At 38.1% G+C, this 24,669-nt stretch overlaps 1 protein-coding gene and 2 pseudogenes across 1 annotated transcript; 1 reads left to right on the top strand and 2 right to left on the bottom strand.

Moving 5' to 3' along the window:
• The first annotated feature begins 936 nt into the window (after positions 1-936).
• On the top strand, positions 937-1,877 carry LOC104864836 (annotated as a pseudogene).
• Positions 1,878-8,001: 6,124 nt separating this feature from the next.
• LOC104864882 lies at positions 8,002-8,935 on the bottom strand (annotated as a pseudogene).
• Positions 8,936-13,039: 4,104 nt separating this feature from the next.
• Positions 13,040-15,353, bottom strand: LOC104864876 (olfactory receptor 1009). The gene is made up of 2 exons (XM_010628131.2): positions 14,418-15,353; positions 13,040-13,062 (listed from the first exon to the last, which is right to left on the bottom strand). Exons 1-2 carry the CDS (start codon positions 15,331-15,333, stop codon positions 13,040-13,042), a joined length of 939 nt encoding a protein of 312 aa, XP_010626433.2. The 5' UTR covers positions 15,334-15,353.
• Positions 15,354-24,669: the final 9,316 nt, after the last annotated feature.

The raw sequence follows: 24,669 nt of genomic DNA on the forward strand, positions 1-24,669 counted from the left end.
TTCAACTACAAAGTTTAAATGAAATTTATGATTATGGATTTCATAGTCCTTCCTTTATAACAAAAAGTTTTAAAGATTAAATATCACCCTACAATATTTGGAAGTCACTTGATCATTTTCTAAATAATAAAATAATGCATAAATTAAGATGGTTAAAGCTAAACAGTCCTTGGGTTAGCTTTATGACAAATTGGTTTTAAAAATAAAAAAGTAGTCTTCCGTAAAATTATTTCAAATATCTCAAAGTATTACTAGGCAAAGGAATTTGTTTTTAACTGGGAATCAAAGAACAAACACTGATAAGAAAGAAGACAAGGAATAGAATTGAGGTAACTGAATATAATGTCAATCTTTGCATTTGTGTGCATTCATGGTAAAATTCAAGTAACATCTTTTTCACTTTTTCATCTTTATTAAATTTATTGGTACATTTTAGGTATACAATACAGTTACATTCATCACTGGGATCCTGTACCTTTACATGACACATCTTGATTATTATTTTTCTCCATTCCCCAGCCCTCCCTTCAGCCCCTCCACCCTTCCCTGTTTAGATAGACATTGTTTCCATGGTTTTCTTTTTTACATATTATTTATTTTGCCTTTTTACCTTTTCCCTACCCCTCCCACTTCCTCTACTCTTTTAGACCTATTCTTCCTATTACACAATATCAATCATACATTTTGATCCTTATGAAGTAATATTATTTATCCACAGAAACAAGCATATATGAGAAACGTTATCAGAAAACTACACTGAATTTTATTCTCCTGCTAAAAATGAGTGTCCTTCACAAAAAATTCACAGTGTATGGAAGTCATGTGTTTTGATCTTACAGAGAACTGGGAAATTTGGAAACACATCTTTGTTTTATATGCAAACAAAAATTAACCACAGGAAAATAACTTCAACTTCTGACTGAATTCATCCCATAGATGCAATATGATGGGATACATGAAGGAGGCAATGTTTCCAAGGTAAGGCACTTTGTCCTGCTGGGGTTTTCGGAACTTCCAGAGCTCTAGGGCTTTCTGTCTGGGGTGTTCACCATCATTTACTTGGTCGTGCTAATTGGAAACAGCCTCATCATCACCGTAACAATCCTGGACCCTGCACTACAGAGACCCATGTACTTTTTCCTGGCAAATTTTTCTTCTCTGGAAATCTGTTATGTTTCAGTCCCTCTCCCTAAGATTCTGTTCAACCTTTGCACACAGAATAGGAACATTTCTGTGCTGGGCTGTGCCACACAACTGTGTTTCTTCCTTATGCTTGGAACCACTGAGTGCTTCCTGCTGGCCGTGATGTCCTATGACCGCTATGTGGCCAACTGTCACCCTCTGTGCTATCCTCTGCTCATGAACTCAAAGAAGTGCGCTCAGCTGGCAGCTGCCTCCTGGCTGGGTCCAGTTCCTGTCCAGATAGGGCAAACGTGCCAGATCTTCTCTCTGCATTTCTGTAAGTCCAACCAAATCGCCCACTTCTTCTGTGACATACCCCCCATTCTCAAGCTGGCCTGCGGGGACACTTCTGCTCACGAGGGGTCTATGTGGTGGCGATGTTGTTTGTTGCTGTCCCTTTCATGCTGATCCTTGCTTCTTACAGCAAAATCGTTTCCACCATTCTGAGGTTGCCAACAGCCCAAGGCCGGGCCAAGGCCTTCTCCATGTGCTCTTCCCACCTGCTGGTTGTGGTGCTGTTTTTTGAGTCTGTTAGCATTACTTACTTCAGACCAAAGTCCAGCCACTCTGCAGGATCTGGCACACTGCTGTCTCTGTTCTACACTATTGTGACCCCCATGTTCAACCCCTTGATTTACAGCCTCAGGAACAAGGACGTGACTGAGGCACTGAAGAAATTAGTGCTGAAAATGTAGTGACCTGAGTTTACCTGAATTTTTAAAAAATCTTCTAATATATAGTTATCAGACAACCGTTTCCATTCTCTGTATTTTGTTTTGAGATAAGTATCACTTTGTGCTTCTGAAATATATATTATGAGCATGAAATGTTCTTTGGACATTTTCTAGATAAATTATATATTTCCTATCAGGAGAAAAATATTTCCTCATGAATAAAATGTACAGTTTACCCCATATTATTTGCAAATACCATGAGCAGTATATGAAGCTTTATCATAGCTGTTTTTTCATAGCTGTGAAATGATCAATAGAGTGAAGAGATAACCTCTGATATATGAAAAGTATACTCCATCCTCATATTTTATACAGGCTTCATATCAAATGTGTATAGGGAACTCAGGAAATTCAATAGAAAGTAAAAAATCTCATCAACATTGGGAAAGATGGGTAGAAAATTCTAAAGCTGTGAAAACAACTAACAGTCATGCAAAAAACTCTGAAACATCACTAATAATCAGAGAAGAGCAAATTAAATGCATGAGAATGACATCAAAATGTTGAAAACAGTGCTGGTAAGGATGTACAGAAATTGAAAGATTGTTCCCCTTTGTATAGTATTAAAATTAGAAATATCACCTTGGAAAACAATAGCTAAGTCATACTCTCATGTCCTGCTCATAGTAATAAATATAAATAATTGTATGTAGAATTCCAATATGATCCTGGAATCTCCCTCATCTTTCCACATCCAAAGGAAACACAATCAGCATGTTGAAAGATAACTGCTCCACCATGTTAACTGGAGCATAATTTACAAGTCAAGACATGGATTACACTTATGTACCCATTAAATGTTTATTGGATGAAAAACATGATTTATACACAGTTTAATTTATTTTTGACCTTTGAAAAGAATGAAACACTATAACTTGTGGCAACGTAGAAGAACCTGGAGTGTATTGCATAAGGTTGTATAAGCCGAGCTCATGCCCAGTTGCCTTCCTGAGACTGACTCCTGTTACTGATCGTAGTACTGTGAGGTCTATCGGTGCCAGCACATACGAAGGGATTTCATCACTTTTGGGCTGAGTATGTTTTTATCATATGTTTGGACCAAACTTTGTTTATTAGTCAGTTGAGGTGCATTTGGATTGTTTCCATTTCCTGCCTCTTGTGAATAATATTGCACCACACATGTGAATGCAGTCATCTTTTGGATACACCAGTTTCACTTTCTTTGAAGATATATTCAACAGTGTGTCACTGGATCATAGTCTTGTCTTTAATTTTACGAGAAACCTTCAATACTGCCTTTCATAATTGCTGTACTATTTTACCCTTCTTCCAATAGTGTATGAAGCTCTTTTTCTCTGAATCTGCAGTAGCTTTTGTTTGTCTTTGGGGTGGGAATAATTCTTCCAGTTGTGAGATGATGCCTCCCTGCTGTATTGATACACATTTCTCTGATTCACTACGCTGAACATTTTCCACATATCTCTTGGTCATTTGCCTGTCTTCTTTTGAGAAACATCACCTGAATTCTATGTCCCGAATAAAGTTAAAAAAATTTAAAGTATATACAGGTTAAAATTATTTGAATACATGTACACAAGTTAAATTTGTTAAGTATCTTACTATGTAAAGTGAAAATCATTTGAAGGAGCACTGCATTGGGCAATTCCAGGGAGTAAAGAGAACGTAAGAATATTTTTATTCAATGAAATTATACAATGTGGAAGTCCTGGGGATGGTCTCTCTCTTAGCCATGAATTATTTTCTATATGTCTTGAGTATTTCACTTGATTATAAACATAAAATTATTTTTTTGAATCCTAAGGCATTTGTATGTGCAGGTGGAACAGATAATCTGATCCAGTTTCGGAAACTGAATGCCAGTCCTCACTGTAATATCAAGATACTGGCTTTCCCACACCTTCAACAATTTAATTAAATTAGTTTGAATATTTTCATTTTGACCATTCTGTAAAAAAAGAGTCATATTATCGAACTGATGTTCTGATTTTTATGTGCTTGAACATGAATGAACCTCTATATTCAATACAATATGTATATAAAATTCCCAATTTCAAAAAGAGACCAATTAAAAGGGCTGTGTTCACAAATTTTTTATTTTCTGAATTTCATACTGCCAGTATCTAGTTGGCATCATTTCCAGTGATTACACGTTTTTAAAGTGAAAGAAAGAATAAAAGAAAAAAAGTATAAATGTGACACAACCCTTCTTTACCAAAATGAAATGATTCATCTCTTTAAAATCTCCGCAGTACTGGGGATGGGCCTCCTTGGCAATAAAAGGATTAACTCAAAGGAACAGAGCACAACAGGTGGGAAGAGTATTGTAAATAACCTCGATCAAGGCTCCTCTTTATGTAAAGATTGGCCTAGGCTGTTACACATATTTTTATGTAAAGTTTTTGAAAGCAAGCATTCAGGAAGGAGTTAAAACACAAGAACTTTATAATGTAATTACGCTTCTCGATATGGACACCGGGGAGACTGTATCTGCATTGTATTCACCGTAAGCCATTGATGGATGTGAAGTACAGTGTGGTTTGTATAGGTTTAGAGGGGAAGGGTGTAATGACATTGAAACATCAGTGCAGGGTATCGCAGATTTTACTTAGTGTTCAGAAACTCCGTAGAATCTCAAGATGGAACAGCCATAAGCATCTGTTCATGTTTCTAAATAAAGTCATTAAATCCCTAAAAGTAATTACTAATAATGCATTTTCTACCTCATAAATTAAAAAAGCTGAAATCATGGACAACTCAATTCACTGTGTTTCAAACACCCTTCTATGGGATTTTAGTTTTTCTTACTGTTAGTTCTCACCAATCATCTTCAATGAAAGGGGCCTGATTTGGTCTGACACTTAAATCAGCCTCTGGATGCTGAATGAAGGGGAACATCTCAAGAGTGACACGAGCTAATTGAAGGGAATTTTGTATCTCTATGTTTTTGGCAGCCCACTGCCATTTGATTTGCTTGTACTTCAATGTAACTCTGTTTTCTGCCGTCCTGTGCCTCGCTGGGACTTACTGAGCTTTTATATTAACACACAGTAGACTGTTACCCTGTAAACAATGCAAACTTACTTTTCATAGTTGTCGAGGTGGGAAATCCAACATGAGGACACAAAGATTTTCATCCTTCTGGATAGCCTTATTTTTACTGTCATCATCTGGTGGAAAGGGAAGTGAGGTCTCAGGTGCTGTTTTGGGGGACATTAATTTGTCTCTGTGGCCTCTGTCCTTAAAACACATCACCTCCCAAAGGCCACACCTCTTCATTCCATCACTGTGAGAGTTAGAATTTCAGCATGTGAGGAAGCCAATCATCTTTGCTCAAAAGAAGAGTAGGTGTTAACTGAAAAAAAAATGTACAAGAAGAAGCCCAAATCAACCTTTATTGAAAACATTCTTCACAGCTTTTTCCAATATGACATTATTCCTGGCCCGATACAGTGTCCCCAAATCACTTTACCAACAGAAATCTCTCTGGGATTCCCTTGTACTGTGAACTGTTCTCACACAAGGTCTTTACACGGAATCCACTTCCATAATTCCAGCAGATAAATTACGAGCATCCTTGAGTAATACATGGCCTTCAAATGTAGGCTTACATCTGTGTTCTTGAAAGGATGAGACAGTGTTTGAGCTACCAGGGAACTAGAGCAAAAAATTTTAAAAGGCAGATTTCAAGGAAATACACAGAAGTGTAGGCTTTACCTCTTAAAAATTTAATATCTGCACCTTTGTAGAATCATCACATTTGTATTCAAAACAATTGTATATGCTTTATTGAAAAGGGTTGTTCCTCTGTGTGTGTGTGTGTGCGCGTGGGGGGGCATATGCCATTCCCACATATTGAAATATTTGTTTTCTTTTCCCAATATCAAATAAGCACTCAAAATCATTAAATAATCAGGCCTATTTATTTTGATATTTTAATGCTAAAAGAAATATTTGAATAGTTCCCCCCATTTTGTGTCTCAGATGTTGTCAATGGTTTGGAGGAAGGGAAGAAATGCTCCACCTGTGAGTGAGATATGGCTTGAAGAAACAGAATAACTTTAAGCAATATTTTCAAGGGGTGATTGTTTGTGAATCACAGAACAATATTTAACCAGGGCTGAGACTAGGGTAGAGTGAAAGGAAAAGTGTCTTTAGGAAATGAAGAAAGAGTTCATAGTTGATAATTCCAACACAATGTACATTGTTATAACCTCTAAAATTGTTTTTCACAATCTAACCTGTTTACAGCTCTTTTATGACCAAAAGTCATTGATCTGCTCACCAAAAGGCTTCTCTAGCAGTCCTGAGTTCAATCCCTGGTACCATTTTTTTTTTTTAAAAAAAGGAAGCAAGGAAGGAAGGAATGTAGAGAAAGAAGAAAAAAACTTCTGCCTGGAATCCTTTTCTCTCTCAAACAAGCAAACTTTCAGATTGAAAATTAGATATCTCTAGCCAATAACACAAATGAAGAAAAGAGTTAAAATTCTGTTTTGCAATTTGGTCAATAACCCCAAGATGGAGTTGGAAGCCCAAAATGGAGTCCTCTGTGTCATGAGCTGTGGGGGAGACACTGGCCAAAGAGTGACTGAACCTGAGTCCCATAGGAAGTGACTTTGAAGGACAACAGCTCCTATGCTCCTGCAATGCATGGTTAGAGGTTAGAGCAGAATCTGCAGGACAACAATCAGCAGAATTAAAAGGTACTCATTGTCGGAGAGGTGAGCTCCAGTCCAAGTGTTTCCTCTGCCCTGATAAGAATGGTTAAACTAGGGCTGCCTGTGTCATGCAACAACCCACCCCTTCAGCCTGTCCCTTGACAAAATTCCTATATAATACGTCACACAATGCTTTCTTTCTACATCTTTATCCTCGTGTCCTTGAGTTACAAATACATAACCTCAGAGGGTTTGGTTGGTTGCTCTTTCTCTGAGGCTCTCTCACACCTAAGGAGCAGTGCCTCTGAGCGCTCAGGGAAGCAGATCTTGTCTCCAAGTAATCTTTCTCATCCTCCACGCAGCCACCATCACACACCGGGACAGCAACCCTCCAGAGATTTATCAAAAATATCTACCAGGTGTCCTTTGGCAGTCTGGGGCCTGGCCAGAGTAGGACCAGGCAGGCAGGCCACTGGATGAAAGACACAGGGACTCTGCAGAGGCCCTATGTGAGCCCTGCATAGACTAAAGAAAATAAAACTGAACCTTCTCCTACAGGGTGGAGATCATGCGGATTCCACAGTTGCCCGTGCTCCCTTTGAAGCCCCCTTAAAACCACCTAGACAAGGAATCTTCCTGGGCAGCCTCTTCAGAACCCTCTCCAGGATAGTGGGACCGTTACTCCTTGCCTTTGGATCTTTCACTTTCTTGATATTATATTTTATAAATAAATTTGCTTGTGCCCTACGTGCTCCATCCATTTTCATTCTCTGTCACCTGGTGTCCCAGTAACAACCATGGGAACCTTTGCCATACACAGCCCATTTAGATGCATTTCTCAGGATTATTCACCACATTCTTTATTTGGGGATTGATTTGGGGTTTATGTGGATTGAGTGTTTGATTAATGAATTTCTGTTAATTCAACTCAATGTTAAGATTCTCAAACCACACTTTTTTTTAAATTGCAGAACTGTTTTTAATCTTGTTGTTGGGTTAATTAAATATTGTCTAACCCAAAGAGTGTCTAATGTAACACCAGCTAAATAATGTCTAATGCAGCATCAACTAAATGACAAGACTCATCAGTAAATAAACTAATGGATTTATCATAAAATGGAAAGCATCTACATTTGTTAAAAGATCACTAATAAGCACTCACTGAATCTTAGCATAGTTGAGACAATACCCAAATGAAAGAAGTAACAAATAAAACTTTGGCACAGATTAAGTTTTCTTCCAAATGTTCCCTGAGTTGGAGTACCAAATGACAAGGAAAATATTTAATCACAACATACTTGGATATCTGCAACATTTTCTTATGCTGAGAATTTAGTGCAAATATTTATTTCATGAGAAATTATGTGATACATCTTTGCTTCTTGTGAATCATGAAACATAATTTTACAAAAGCAGCAACCACTAAAAGTATGTCTGTGTATAGTTACTCAAATCCATCTTTTATTTCTCAGTTTTTCCAGTGCTTCTTTCACATCCTTGTTCCTAAGACTATAAATGAGAGGGTTCAGCGTGGGAATCACCAGAGTGTAAAACAGTGAGGTCATTTTGTCTTGATCTAAGGAGCAGGGAGAACTGGGCCTGAAATTCATGAACAGCAGAGTTCCTTGGAAAATGGCAACCACAGTTAAGTGGAAGGCACAAGTAGAGAAAGCTTTGAGCCTTCCCTCAGCAGAGTGGATCTTTAAGACGGATAAGATGATGTAGCAATAGGAGACCAGGACTCCTGAGATAGTGCTCAGTTCAGTGAATCCAAAAATGGTGAATAACATCAGCTCATTGATTTGTATGTCAGAACAAGAAAGGAGAAAAAGTGGAGGTAAATCACAAAAGAAGTGATTGATCTCATTAGATCCACAGAAGCACAGGCAGAATGCCAAAGTTGTATGTACTAAAGCATCTGCAATTGCCAACAGGTAAACCCCAGCCACGAACAGGGAGCACAGCCCTCCTGGACATGTGGGCTGTGTACAGCAGGGGGCTGCTGATGGCCTTGTACCGGTCGAAGGCCATCACTGCCAGCAGCATGCACTCAGAATCTGCAAAGACACAGAAGGTCAAAAACTGCACAGCACAGCCAAAAAACGAAATTGATTTATTCTTAGCTATGAGATCCACCAACATCTTGGGTCCAATCGCGGAGGAGTAGCAGAGGTCACAGATCGAGAGGTGGCTGAGGAAAAAGTACATGGGTGTGTGGAGCTGGGAGTCCATTCTGATTAAGATGATCATTCCCAGATTTGCCAGTAGATCAGTGACATAAATGAAAAGGAAAATGGTAAACAGAGTAACTTTCATCCTCGGGTTGTTGGTAATTCCCAGAAAAATGAATTCAGTCAATGAGGAGCAATTCTCTCTGTCCATTCTCCCTTGTTCTTGCCTAAAATTTTATAAAAAGAATAGAAACTGGCACATGTTAAATTCTTCTGTACAGTTACAATATATTTGTAAGACAGAATATACTTGTTTGTACAATTTGTCTTAATTCTCCAAAAAATACTTATTGATGGATCATTATTTAGAGGAGGAGGAAGAAGTACTGGGAGGGTAAGGAAAAGTGAAAGTACTTAAGATGTGTTAAGTATATGTCCCTGCTCCATAATTATATACCCAAAACACACAACTCTGTCTAGGTGATAATGATGACAAAAATCAGAAAAAGCCATTGAGAACTCATTTAAATATGTGTTATTCGTGAAATATGTGACTTTCTATAAGTTCTTGACTTTAGCTTGATTATTTCTTATTTTAGGAAGTGAAGTTTGGCTGTACTGAAATTTAACTAGATTTTCAAAATAGTATGATCCCAACACCAGTCTTTGAGAAATCATAAGATACACAACTAAGCATTTGCTCCTCTTAAAAAACATTCAGATAGAGGCCCCAAATTTTATATATGCTGTTCCTCAGAAATCACAGTTTATTTAAAAACTGTTGTTTTAGCTCTAGAAACAGGGAACTATCACTGAGCAGTAATGAAACTGGTATTTTACTATGGTTTGACCTCTCTGCTATTTAGTATTGGATGAGAAATGAAGTTAGGATTAGCAAAATAATTAATATTATTTTTAGAAATTTGTTAAAATTCTGGCATGATGCTCACTGCATATTTGTTGGGGTGGTCTGGAGACAAGGGAAAAGTCTCCTGATCATTTGAAGGAAAATGGTAAAAAGCAGTAGATAACTGTAATGTAAAACACTCACACCGTATCTATTTTAATTGTACTTTAAAAAGGAAAACAGTAGGGAATGCAGTGAATATTTCAGAGCTGTGTAAGATTCCCTTATTGATAGATATATGCATTTATGTTTATTTTCATACATTTCCCTGTGTGAGTTTTTATTGATGTAGGAGAACTGGAATCTTTGGGGTAGGTGTTTGTGGTAACTTTTGTCACCCTAAGAAAGCATGTTGTCTGATTCACATGGAGTTGAATTTGTACGTATTCACGTAGGTAATGTGGTCCCTGAAAATTTTTAATTCAAAATAAACCACATAAAAACCCTTAAATCCAAGCATATATAAGCTCAATGATACAATGAGTAAATCCCTGAATAAGAACTTAGAGAGAAATAGAATAACTGAAATGTTATTTTGTGGAAACTAATAAGTTCAGTAGAGTCTTCCAGTTCAGAGAAGTATCATTTGTATCATTATGCTACAGAATTTGTTAAAATAATTCATTCACAGGTGTCTCATTTCCTTCCTGAAGAAAAGTAGGCTTCTGGTATTTTTTTTTTTTTTTTTTTTTTTACCTCATAGCTGTAGCTTAGAACCTCAGGAACTTACCGGAGATGAGCAGTTCTTCTATAGACAAGCACTGAACAGACAGTATTTTTATAGCAGCAGATAGCAACTGGGGTGAAATCTCTTTCAAGCTTTGTCCCTAAGGAACTAGCATTAGGTACATGTGTGATTAATTATATTTATGGTTGTGTATTTTCCCCTGTGAGTAAAAAGTGATATCACTAGCAAAATTACTTTAATTTTTTAGTATTGTCATTAAATTAGTCTATATCAGGATGAAAACTGAAAATTAATTTCTATAACATATAAAGAATGTATATATCTATACGTGATATATGTATATATCATACTCTATAAAATCTATATCCTTCTTATTCAGTTAAATCAGAAAAATAAAATACAACAGAACCCCTACATAATAATTCCCAACACATATTTTTTTCTTTAATTTTTTATTTTTTTCCTTCATATTGGTAAAGTATTACAACATTTCAGTGATATTTAATTGATAAAAAATTCATGTATATAAAATCCAGAGTTGTAAAGTAAACACTTCTTGGCCTTTTGGCACAGTCACAATGGTGGATGACCTTGGCCAAATGTACTTGCACAGAGTTTTCAGGATCATACCAAACACTCCTTAGTGACCACTGTGCTCCTTCTCGCCCCTTCCTGGTAAACTTTGTGTTCCAGGCCTAAGTGAAACACAGGTAGAGTGAGACACGCGGTGATCTGTGTCGGTGTTTTTGCCATTTTCCACGATGTGAAAATCGTTTGTGTGGCAGCACATTTGAGAACTTCCTTCACTTTCACGACCAAATACCATTTCACTTTATAGATATAAGACACTTTATCTTTCTCAAGCAGTGGACATCTAGTTTATCTGGAATTTTTCATTGTTTAAAAAATAACAGTATGAACACTGAGCTCAGTGAAAACGTGCAGTGCCAATGCCCTCCGCCGGCACCGCTGTGTTCCCGTCCTTACCCTCATGACATCTCTCCACTCACCGTCGTTCCGAGTCTGTGTCTCATTCTGTTTTGTGTTGTTGTGGTTGTTGTTGTTGTTGGTGGTGGTGGTGGTGGTGGTACCGGGGATCAAACTCATGACCTTGTGCTTTCCAGGCAGGTGGCAGAATCACTGAGCTAAATCCCCAGCCAAAATAAATGTGTTTTTATTTTTAATTAATTTATTTTTTTGTACCAGGAATCAAACTCAGGACCTTGTGCTTGCCAGGCAGGCGTGGCACCACTCGACGAAATCTCCAACCTCTGCCTCATTCTGTACACTCCACGTGCAAGTTTTGAATTATCTTTATTATATTGAGACAATAATTTCTCTACTAAAAGTTTAGCTTTTAAGAATTTAGTCTTAAATTCATGTTGATGTTTCTGTATTCCCTAGAATCCTAACAAAAGAACTTGCAGCTACTTCTTAATGATTCTGGGAATCTGTTTGAGGCTATTTTTTTAAAGGAAGTAGTGAACAAAAAGTAGAAATACGCTGAATTTACACGTATTTTTCTACTAATGTAGCTCACATGTATAAGAATGATTCATTTATAAATTATGTAAAGAGTTTTTCTGCAATGTAAAGTTCTAATATTTTTTAAGAAATAGTTTAATTTGCTACTATTTGTACAAACTTTTGGCAAAGTTTTGAAATTCTTAAATATTACATTTTTTATACTTCAAATACCAGATAACAATGAAATTCTCTATATTCTATGACCTTCACCCACTCCACCACTTTATTTGTCTTGATAGAGCTGCTTCAAAAGGACCCAAACTAATGTTCCTTCCACAGGGACCTGATGGCAGTGTGTGTCATAATTTTTCTAAGTGTGTGCTCTCTAAGTATTACTTAATCCAGGGGCTTCGCTAGGCAGTGCATAGCCAAAAAAGGAAAACATCAAACACACACACACACACACACACACACACACACACACACACGCATACACGCTCACCTATGTACACAAAGTTGTTAAAACCTAAGAATTTAGAATGAGCAATTTCAGAATTCTACCATAGACTGACGATAGTTTCCATATGATAAAGACAGCTATATACTTTTTAAACATATCCTTAGAATCACAGCTATCATTCTACTTCTTTGGCAGCATTGCTATCATTCAATGGCTTTGACCAACAAAAGTCAGCAGAACTCTCTCTGTGTCATTGTCTTCCTGGCCTTTAAGCAAACAGCCCGAGAGACCCATGAGCTGAGACCATGAAGGCAAAGAAACCTTGTGAATAAGCAGCCTGACCCACTTTCAGAGTACCTGGGAGAGACAGAGGCCACTGATTCTGCCCTGACACAGCCACAGCCTTGTAGAACAGGTGCACGATCCAGCCCCACTTTCCGCGGAACACCGCCCCGCGAACTCAGCCAGCCAACCCAAGAACAGCAAGGAATAGTCTGCCTGTGCTTAGGTCTTGCATTTAAGGAGTTCATCTAGCAAAAGAGTTTTAGAAGAATGTTGATAGAGTATAATTCAAGATAATATTTTGAAGAAGACGTTTTGGTATGATGTGCTACATATACGCATGTATTGAAAACTGTGTATATATGAGCATATATATCATATTGGTTCTATTAATATCTGGGCAATCAATCGATTATTTCACTGCACTGTGTATAAATATGAGTCCTGTGGATAAAATGGAAGCTTGTTGTTAAACCAAATTCAATTATTTGGCTAGTTTTTGCCCACTCATTCATGTGAAAGCCATCCGTGTTCCTACTGTGACAGTGACCTTAAAAAAAAAAAAGAAATGCACTTGGGAGAAGAAATTGTGGATTTTTTAAAAAATAATCAAATTAACCATTAAGTGAACAACATATACAGCTTGCTAAATTATAAAATATAGCTCTGACTAACTTCCCAGCACAAATGAATGGATACGATTAATATTTTTTCAAAGATAGAGCTCCAGTTTATTTACCAGATACAAAAAGAAGCAATATAAATGATTGTTGATCAGGGATTTAATTTTAGTTTAAGTAGCATTTCGTAACAATAATACAGGATAGTGCTATGAACTCACAGATGGAGGGAGAGGGAGGATCCTTTCCCAGGGGCCTGTGGGAAGGTCCTGTCTCCATCGCCAGCTCCCATGAGCACTTGCTGGAGAGTGGCGGGAGGCCCCTCCCGGTGCTCAGGGCGGGGCCAGAAGGGAGATGTAGAGCCCGAGGCTCGGCTGCAAGGTGCACCGAGACAGCGAAGCGTCGGGTCCTGGGGCTGTTGGCAAAGCTAGGACAGGCTCCAGGGGAACTGAGGGTCTGAGAAGAGGTGTTGTTCATGTCAGACGACGTCTGTTCCTAATCTTTCATTCAGACTAAGTGCAGGGGGGCACGCAGGCAGATATCACCTAAGATGAACTAAAGCGAAAGACAGGGAGTTGCTTCCTCTTAAATAGGTAAAATCTGCTTTTCTCCAGAGTCTCTTGGGGGACTTTGTTCGTTCAGTGAGTTTTGCGGAGTAGCACCTGCTATAGAACTTCGCGGTGGCAAAGCCAGGCACGATACAGGGTGAGAAAGGCAAGGGCATCAGCTTCGTGGGATTTTGAGTCTAAAGCAGGAGATCATTTGATCATTTGTTCATTTTTGTTTATTTTCTACATACTTATTTCTCTTTGCGGTAATGAACGTTTTCAAGGTGATAGCACATGCGAAGGACACTAACAAGATGAAATTTGGTCTCATGAACGTTCCTTTTAGCTCAGCAGAACTTACACTTATACCCATTTTTAAAAATGCAAACACAGAGAGAAGTTGATGAATTGGGCGTGGGTCACTTTCAAAGCCCAGGGACACCTCTCTGGGGTACACGTATCAGCAAAGGGGGAGGCCCGGCAGGACCCTGCTTGCAAACACTCGAAATGCCGCTCTTTCTATTTTGTCTTAGCTTGGAAGGAAGAGAAAGTCAAATTACTGCTCCTCACACCAGTAAGGGCTTCGTAATAAGTCACGGAACGTGTCTCACTGGTTGGACTGCGCGATGCCATGAGTCAGTCAGTACTTAGGCTTCATTCTCAGAATGTTCCATCCATTCTTTGCGGAAAAGGTGATTTTACTCAGAGCACCACGCGGTGCTGATTGCCTTATTCAGAGCAGCCTTCACATCCTTGTTCCTTAAACTGTAGATCAGGGGGTTGAGCATAGGGATGACCACCGTGTAGAACACAGAGGCCATCTTGTCCGTGTCCAGGGAGTAACTTGAGCTGGGTCGGAAATACATGAACAGGAGAGTACCGTGAAACACAGCCACAGCTGCCAGGTGGGAGGCGCAGGTGGAGAAGGCTTTGCGTCTGCCCTCGGCTGAGTTCATCCTGAAGATGGTAGAGATGATGTAGCCGTAGGAGAGGAGGACAGTGACGACACTGCACCCCACAATGCCGCCAATGAAAGCGAACATCACTATCTCATTGACAGATGTGTCTGAGCAAGACAGGGCTAGCAAGGGAGGGATGTCGCAGAAAAAGTGATTGATGACATTTGTGCTGCAGAAGGACAGCTGGAACGTGCAGCTCGTGTGGATGGCTGAATCCACAGAGCCTATGATATAGACGCAAGCCACTAGCTGGGTGCAGACCCTCCTGGACATTGCAACGGTGTAAAGAAGTGGATTGCAAATGGCAACGTAACGGTCATAGGCCATGACAGCCAGCAGGAGGCACTCCACATCCGCAAAGGCGCCGAAAAAATACATTTGAATGGCACATAAATTATATGGAATCCTCTTCTGCTCCGATAGGAAATCAGCCAGCATCTTGGGAGAGACAGTTGAGGAATAGCAGACATCGCAGAAAGACAGATTTCCCAGGAAATAATACATGGGCGTGTGGAGCCTGGGGTCCACTTCGATGAGAAGGATCATGCCCAGATTGGCAATCACCGTTACCCCATAAACAAGGAGAAAGAACGCAAAGAGTCCCTGCTGTACGTCCTTTCTGCCAGAGACCCCCAAGAACACAAATTCGGCAAACAGAGTGAAGTTCTCCTCTGCCATTGCTCAGGTCCGGAGCTTCCGGGCTGTGAAAAATGCATAGGAAAATAGGTTCTCATACTCTGACTATATTCACAGTTAATTGCTGATCCTTTTGTTACACAATCAAGGCCAAGTAACATAACAATCATTTATAAGTAGGTTGCCCTTATCGGAAGTATACCCATTTTCACGTTAAGAAATATATTTCTATTCTTCTGTATAGTTGATGAGGCACACATTCATCTAAACTCAGCCATGCTATGTCCTCTTACACCTGTATGGCCAGGGGACACACACCTGTAATCCAGCCTTCTTGGAGGATGAGGAAGAAGGGTAACAATGCCAAGCCCAACTTGGTGAGTTAGGGATCCCCTTACTAAAAATAACAAACAAAAACAACCGTGGGTGAAATTTAATGGGAAAGACTTGGATTCAGTAAGCAGGGGGAGGGAGGGGAAAAGAGGGGAAGGAGGAAGGAGAACACTAGTTCTTAGGGTAATTTTTATTTGTTTCTTAAAAATGAAGAAATTGATGTCTTCAAAAGTGAAAGCAACAGTTCTAAAATTAATTATTCCAGATTACACGCCTCTCCTGATAAGATAGTCATTGTCAATTTTGTAGAAATATTCTTACCTGCCATACAATGTTATAGTTAATTGAGGAGTGCATGCAATTAATATGTCTTAATTTCTTCTCCTTAATATCTCAAGTCACGGAGCAGATAGAGCTAAGGAAGAGCTATTCCTGCCTGTTACATTGTCACTCTTTCCTAACAAACACCCAGGTCCCCATTAGCTTCCAGAAATAAGCCTGCATGTCATCCTCGCTCAGAAGGACAGAGTCTGTGGGTCAAGACCCCCTGGAGCAAGCAGATTAGCGGTTGCTCTAGAAATAGACGGAAAGTTCTCCATGAGGCATGTATATGTTAGCGCCCCTCATCCCCTTCTGAAGCTGCTGTTGCCCAGGTATTATTCTGTATTTTAAACCTAATAGCAGAGACATTGGTAGCACAGGAGACTCAAACGTAAGCAAAGTTTTGTGGTTTACTAACTGAGTCTATTTTATGAACTAAATTCCACATCATCTATTCACAAAAGATCCGAAGTGGGCAATACAAGAAAAAAAATCACACTTTCTCTGTCCCATAACCTCCAAGAAATTTGTTCCTAAGACATATTCCTCTGTGCAATTCTCCAGAGTACATTACATTGTTATTGCTTTCTTTGATATCTATTTCTACTGTATATAAAAGAAATCTGCTGCAACGTTTAGGTAATAACAGTGAGCTTTCCCTAATAGGGCAAATGAATTTTAGGACTCTCTGTTATATTTTACAAATCAAATCATATATCACATGATCCATTCATGTCTTTCTTTGGTCTATGGATACAAAAGAAAGGTGGAATTAAAGGCGAATGAATTTTAAAAAGAAAATATTAATACAAAGATTAATTTTCAAGTCTCAAAATGCTGACATAAACTCACTTAAATAACTACAGATAGATCTGTTGATGTTTCCATTTATAAAATGATTATATTCTTTAAAATATAGGAAATACTAGTAACATATTAAAACAATGTATGATGCTTTCTCACTCTGAGATCATGTTAACACTGTTTTCCAATTATTTATGAATCACTATTAAAATGCTAATACAGAAAGTAATTAAAATTGATGTTTGCATTTTTTCATGGTATCACTTATTTATATAACAAGTTTTTTGCAATAAAAACTTTAAAAAGTACAAGATAAGTGAGAAAAATGCCAATAAACATTAGTATGTGCCCCAGAACCACTGAGCTCTTCACTGAAAATTTGAGTTTCAAATTTGTCAAAGATTGAAGCTAGACCTGTACCTCTCACCATGCACTAAACTAAAATTGAAATGTATTAAAGAGCTAAATATTAAAACAGAAACACTAAGCCACCTGGAAGAGAGGTTAGGTAGAACTGTTGAAGACATTGGTGTAGGAAAAGATTTTGTGAACAAAACCTCAGATGCATGTGACTAGCACAAGCAATCAACAAGTGGAATCTCACTTTATTAAAAAGCTTCTGCACCATAAGAGAAACCACCAAGAGTGTGAAGAGACATCCCACAATGTGGGAAAAAATTCTACCAGCTGTTCCTCAGACAAAGGCCGACTATCTAGAATCTATAAAGAATTTTTAAAATCAGACCTCCCAAATTCAAAGACCCAATCCAAAAAATGGGCATCTTGAGTAGACATTTCTCAAAAAAGTACAAATAGCAAACAAACATATGAAAAAAAATGTTCAACATCACTGGTTATTTGAGAGATGCAAATTAAAATAACACTGAGATTCCACCTCACCCCAGAAAAAATGGCTGCTACCATGAAATCAACCAATATCAAATGCTGGCAGTGGGGAAAGAGGAACACTGATCCCCTGCTGGTGGGAGTGCAGACTGGTGCAACCACCGTGGATATCAGTATGGAGATAACTCAAAATACTGGGATTAGAGGTTCCATTTGACCCGGCTGTTCCCCTGCTGGTTATCTTCCAAAAGAATCAGACCACAGCCATATATGTCCACCTATATTCATAGCCACACAGTTTGTAATAGCTAAAACTTGGAAAAAGCCCAATTGCCTATCAAAAGGATACTGGATAAAGAAAATATTTTTGTTAGTTTTTAAAAAATAAAATGGAGTACTACTCAGCCATAAACAATGAGAAATTAGAGCCATTTATAGCTATATGGCTGCACATTGAGGTGATACTCTTAAATGAAATAAACAGGACGGATGTGTAAATACTGAATAGTCTCTCTGATGTGAGACAGTGAAAGTGTAAATAAGGATCAAATTGTATAGCAGATAATGTGAAATGGGAAGAAGAGGTCCAAAGGGGAAGGGGAAGTGGAAGGGGTAGGGACAGGAAAGGGAGGAATGGAAGTAATACGGGAAAATGAAAAATAGAAACAATGTCTTTGTAAATAGGGAGAGTTGAAGGGAGGACAGGGTGATGGAGAAGAAGTAAGAATCAAGATGTGTAGTCTCCAGTGATAACTGTCATGATATTGCACCCATAAAATTACCAGTAAAATGTATAAAACAGGAACAGCACTGTCTTCTCCCTGCCCTGGGTCTGAGACCCTTCTCTTCCAGTTCCTGCATATTGAACACTCAGGAATCAGTGAAAATGCAATAATATGTTCTAACACCCGGTGTGTTTTATAAATAGGATGTCTGAGAAAGAAATGTGTACCTCTTAACAACATTTTCTTAATCCTATATAGCATAATGCTCACTATTTGTTATGTCATTAGCCAGAATAAATGATGGTAATCAACCAATATTTTTACTGCCACTTCACATGTCCCTACCTGAGCATTTCCTTTTCATAACATAAAGTGCAAACTAATACACACAGAGACACACATGCACAAATATGTTTCAGTAAAAACAGTTACAAAGACTGTGTGAATTCAGCAAAATCAACACTTATTTCACAACTAGAAACAAATAGATTTGTTACCTATATTATTGCATTTCTAATTTTTACACAATGATGTCACAGTAAAACTATATATATTATAGAGAGACAATGTATTTCTTTCTAGTTATGTACATTAATTCATTTAACCTGTCTCGTATTTATAGGCATTTGTATTATATCTATTTTTATATCATAAAGTATCTGTCATAAGTATAATCATACATCCAAAATTGTACTACTTAAAAATGTTTCTTTGAAATAAATTTTAAGAAATAATCTATAAGTAATAGTGTTAGATTTGAGCTGAAAATTTGATCTGTTTTTGTCTTCTTATTGGAATTTTACATTATTTACTATCACATATCGTCATACATTTTATACAAACCACATATGTCCCTGATTGTCCCTAGCATCCTTATTATAATTTGACCCAAATTTTAAAACCTTGAGGTGAAAAGTCAGTGTCTGGACTCTCATAGATATTGTTTCAATGAATTCATAGAGATCACTTGCCGCAGATTACTCTGCTCAGTGCAAAGAAACAGGTTTGTGGTTAAAACAACTTTAAGTCTTCACACGGGATATAACAGTACCTTAAAGCAGTGTTTGAAAACAGGCAGAGTTATTGAACTACCGTGTCCTCAGAGCTCTGTCAAGGCCACTTGTAAACCAAGGCAGGATCCCAGTGGCCAATAAGGGCAGAAGACAAGACAGGAAGGGCTGACATGTGGAGCTCACTTGTTTTACTTACGTGAACCTGCCATTCTCACATCGTTAATATAGATGTGAACAGACAGTGGTGTGGAGGACTTCTGGCTTACACAGATACAGAAATAGTATCAAAAATGAAGTCATCATCCCTCAGGGTGGCACAGCCCAGAAGCCTTTGGGAGCGCTGTTTCCTGGCTGCTTGCAGAGGGATGTTTCAAAATATGTGAGTCTCTGTAGTCTACTGAGGGGCACAAGTTATTCTGTGATGATCAAATTTCATCTGTTGATGATATTTGAGAAAATGTAAAATAATCGTGAACATTATACACCATATGTCTTAAGATGTACAACTTATCTGCCACAAATCCTGTTGAAAGTTATGCAAAAAACACACTACGTGGGTATGAGAAATGTACAAGCTTATGCACTCTGATGCTTGTGTTTCTACCTAAGTCCCACTTGAACTGAACTATCTGTCGTGGTGAATATTTTTGTTTGCATATTTGTTGTTATAAAGCCTTTCTCTTCTTCCTATAAATGTGGTATACACACTCAGTGAAATTCTATGGCATGAATGCATTTTTCACTTTTCATAAAATTGATTCCTACTGATCATTTGAATGACTCTTGACATTTCATTGTCATTTTTTCTGTATGATGTTCCAATACCCAGGATACTCCTCTGGGAAATACTATGGAGGCAAATCTCAAACCTAAGTAATTGCTCATCATTTTCCACCACTAAATCAATGAAACACTTTCTGTTACCCATGAGCTTCGTGAAACCTCCAGTGCATATTTGGAAGAGGTGGTCTATTTCTTGGGCATATTCTTTGCATTTCTTCCTCGAATCACTTTTTCAGTTCCCTCCAGGGCTTCCTTGTCTCCAGCAATGCTTTGTTTTCTCACACTACTCTCTCTTTAGGCACAATGAAATTTAACTTCATAAACACAGCCACTTCCACAAGTCATGTGTAACTCAACTCCCAGACCCCATCCATACAGAGCAATCGAAGCCATACATTGTTGCAAAATTGTTAATCTGCGTTCATCCCCAAAGAGACTGGTGTTTTAACATGGAATTGCTTTTCTAAATCATAGAGTGCAAAGATTTAAGGTGGGTTTTAAGACATTAGAGAAATAACCAAGGAAAGCACAAAACACAGTCATCTGTATCTAAACGATGTTTGGAGTCACTCATACCCCTAAACACAATAATCAACTGTCTATTTTAAAAATCTCCCCATCAGAGATGGGCAGACTGGTACTGAGTCATGGGCCATTATGGAGTAAGTCCAAGGCATGAACCTAATAGAAGAAACCGGGTTCACAAATTACTCCATTGGAAAAAGTAAGAAAGGGCTGTGGATGCCAACACGTGTTTTGTAGAAGCAAAGATTCATATTTTGAATACTATAAAGGATATTCCAGGAGAGGTTTGTGCTTTACTAATTTTGCAAGCAGTTAAGACGTGTACAAGGAACTACTATATGTAGGTAACAAAGAAACATTTCAATTACCTGCAAAGTAATAATAAAGTTTGCTTTTAGAAAACTACACAGTATTTGCATACTCTTTGAAAGAGCAACAGCAAGTGAAATTTAAGAAATGTAAACATTCCTGCAATCTAAATCCAGATCTAAAAAAGAAGGGAACCAATATTTCAGAAGTTATCGGTGTGTCCTAACATACACTGAATTTAAGATAGGTTAGCTTTATACTTTTTAAACACCTCATTAGAAGTGAGGTCATTCGCAGTGGTGACTCAGTTCATGAACATTTTTGTTCACAAACAATTAAGATCTCAAATATACTCATCTGACAAGATTGTGTTTCTGTTCACAAACTCCACCTCAGGTAACAAATAAAACTGCATTATCTTCCCCACACAGAAACAAATGTGGGTATCTTCCCCCAAATCATAAAACAAATTGAGTTTGTGAACTGAGGCACCACTGCAGTTTGCATTATTTTTCATCTATGTCTGAATTATTTCAATCTTTTTTTGCATGTGAGCTCCCTTCATGCTGTCGTGTGAAGTGAAAGTTCACTCACTTCCATGGCTGCACAGTAGTCTAGTAAGTGAACATGTCAAGGCTTTTTATCAAAGTGAAAATGATAATATAGTAAGACCTCTTTGTACCAGCTTTGAGTGCACATATTTTGCTTACAAAATAAGAAATGACATGGTGGGTTCATAAGCTATGTGTAACGGGTAAGGTGTAATACTGAATAACAGGTACTTTCTAAGGAAGGTCAAATTATTATTCCTGTCAATGTATAAAAGCTGAACTTGTTAGGCATTCATGTCAATACTTGAAATTATTATTGTCAGGTATTTTAATCTTAGTTTTTTTGTGGTTGTAACAGTCTTCTCAAATTTCAATTTGGGTTTAGCTGAACACCATCAGTTATATAACAATGTTTCTCGTGTGTCTATTTAAATATAAATGCTGAACGGGAGCATTAAAGGGCCTGTGACTGAAGTGTCTGCACCCTCACAATTCACACGACTTAGCCGGTGCCATTGTCATTGCCGTTCCAGATCACATCCGTCTAGAAACAGTGCATTTTCTCCAGAGATGAAGCCCTGTATACTTTGTGTGTTGTTGGTGTTGTTGCTGTTATTTTGTTATTAGGGAAATCTGTAGTAGTGGGGAGGTTTCAGAGGGCAGAGAATCATAGCCATATGGAGACAAAACTTTTCAACAGAAAAGGACTTTGTAGATCATCTGCCCTGAGCTGGACTTTCACAGAGAGGAGACTGACTTTTAGGGAGGAAGAGTGATTTGCTAAATATACAGTCACTTAGAGCTGCTTTGGATGCCTAGCTTAGCAGACGGAGGGGTGGGGGAGAGCTAGAAGGATGCAATTTATCATCTGCCACTTTAGCCCAGGGCTTCCTACTTACTGGTCCATTGAGCGTCCTCACTGCTCTGTGCTAAGCATTGTGCTCAGACAACCTATCGGCGGAGCCAGCCTGTCTGTTCACCACTGTCATCACTAATTGGCCAGTGCCATGACAGTACTGTGTTTGAGTACTTCAGGAGGAAGGCTGAGGAAATGGGGGAAATATAAAGACACGCCAGTATTGTTAATGCGCTACTGAGGGTCACTGGCAAATGCACTGTATGGGGCATTATCTGCCCAGCTGCTCTTATTAAAAAAAATGACTAAGAAAAGAATAGGGCAAATCAGAAGGCATAGGCACAAGTCTCTGAATTTGTTTCCAGAGGCAGTTTCCTCCCACAGGATGGTCCTGTCACCACTCTGTCCTGTAATCTGTGATGTGGCCCACAGGTGACACCATGAAAAGCAAGAGGAAACACTTGGGCCTTACATCCACTGTGGGAATGTTTTCTAAGGACATTTTGAAATGCAGCTAGAAAATATTAGATGTTCAAGGTCATTTAGTTTGTACAGTTTTAATGCATAACTGTGAGTGTCATAGCTCTGGGAATTCCTTCAGATCTGTGGTCACTTCCCTACTTTTCAACAGACTTCTTACAGTGTTTTGACATCTTAAATTTGAACAGAGTCAAGCAGAGTAGCCCAATATTGATAAAGTACATTTTTTTACTTGCTGTGTTTAACATGTATGCCATTATAGATCTATTACATCAGATGCAAAAAAAATTTTTTTTCTGTATTCTTAGAAACTGTAAGGTGTAAAATCAAAGTACATGTCATAATAATTTGATATCTAATAAGTACTCACGAGTCTCTACAGGGGTTGATCTTTATTATTGATTTGTTTTTCCATTCTGGGTCTCAGTCACAAGAACTTACTAGAATTCCAGGCAGAAACACATGGTATTCTTAAGCATAAAATGTTCTCCTTCTCAAATTGGAGGTGATGGTCTGCTACAGAGAGCAATATATACAATAGCACATTGAGGAGGGCATCATTTAAGAACTGCAATGATGGGCTTAAAAACAAGGCTGAGAAAGGAAAGGGAGGAAGAGCAGAGATACAGTGACTGAGCAAAAAATGTTGCCGTAAGGATGGACCTTGCACGGGACATTGATTTTAAATTGCGTGGAGTTTTACACAAAATTGTCCCAGTTCATGGGAAGCATATGACTTGAAATTCATGTACACACTCTGTAATGATCAAATGGTTAGTATACCTATCAGCTCAAACATTCCTTATTTCTTTGAGCTGCACCAGTCAAAATGCCCTCTCCTACTTATTTTGAAACACACAATACACTATCATGGTTGATTTACCCCTCGTAGGCAGCAAACACCAGAACTGATTCCTCTCCTTGTACTCGCCCAACTCCATAGGAAGTGAAACTAAACAAACAGTACCCAAGGAAGTGAATGAAAACGTACAGAATATTCAAATAGGCATTTCTCAAAAGAAACATACAAATAGCCAACGTGCGAGTGAATGTGTATCTAATATCAGTAATCACTGTGGGAAAGACGATCAGAAGAGCTTTGCTCTTTATTCCTTGACTCTTGGACTTCCGTCCCTCCAGAGGGCTACTTTCCTGTCTACCTCCAGGTCACTGATTCTCAGCTTATCCATATAAAATCCTTCCTTCCTCCACCATTGTTCGTTGGATCTGAAACTAAATTTCCCCCCTTCAAAGAACCATTTCCCTTTGCCATGCAGATTTACTCATTTGGGTGCACTTAGAATATCCTGGCTTTTAAATTAATAGCCTTTTTGTGATTTACCGTGCATTATTTGTAACTTTAATATTATAATTAATATTAATTAATCTTTCTAATTTCCAATATATTCTAGGAATCATTAATGTGGAAATTAAGATGCTAATCATACAAATACGTTCCATATTGTTCGTTGGATCTGAAACTAAATTTCCCCCCTTCAAAGAACCATTTCCCTTTGCCATGCAGATTTACTCATTTGGGTGCACTTAGAATATCCTGGCTTTTAAATTAATAGCCTTTTTGTGATTTACCGTGCATTATTTGTAACTTTAATATTATAATTAATATTAATTAATCTTTCTAATTTCCAATATATTCTAGGAATCATTAATGTGGAAATTAAGATGCTAATCATACAAATACGTAAAAGACAAACACTAAAACCTCAATAGAATAATGAAATAAAGCATGAAATATACCACTAAACAAATGACAATTTGAGACACTTAGCACAGAGTGGAAATTTACCAAAAATAAATAATACCCTTATATT

This window comes from Fukomys damarensis, unplaced genomic scaffold (assembly GCF_012274545.1).
Source record: "Fukomys damarensis isolate Sample0158 unplaced genomic scaffold, DMR_v1.0_HiC HiC_scaffold_118, whole genome shotgun sequence".
NCBI lineage: Eukaryota > Metazoa > Chordata > Mammalia > Rodentia > Bathyergidae > Fukomys > Fukomys damarensis.

Excerpts from the sequence above, each read along its gene's own strand:
- LOC104864876 (XM_010628131.2), bottom strand. The coding sequence starts at position 15,333 with ATGGCAGAGGAGAACTTCACTCTGTTTGCCGAATTTGTGTTCTTGGGG. Across the intron at positions 13,063-14,417 it reads TGCTCTGAATAAGGCAATCA|GAACACGGATGGCTTTCACA; the intron begins GCACCGCGTGGT and ends CTGTCACAGTAG.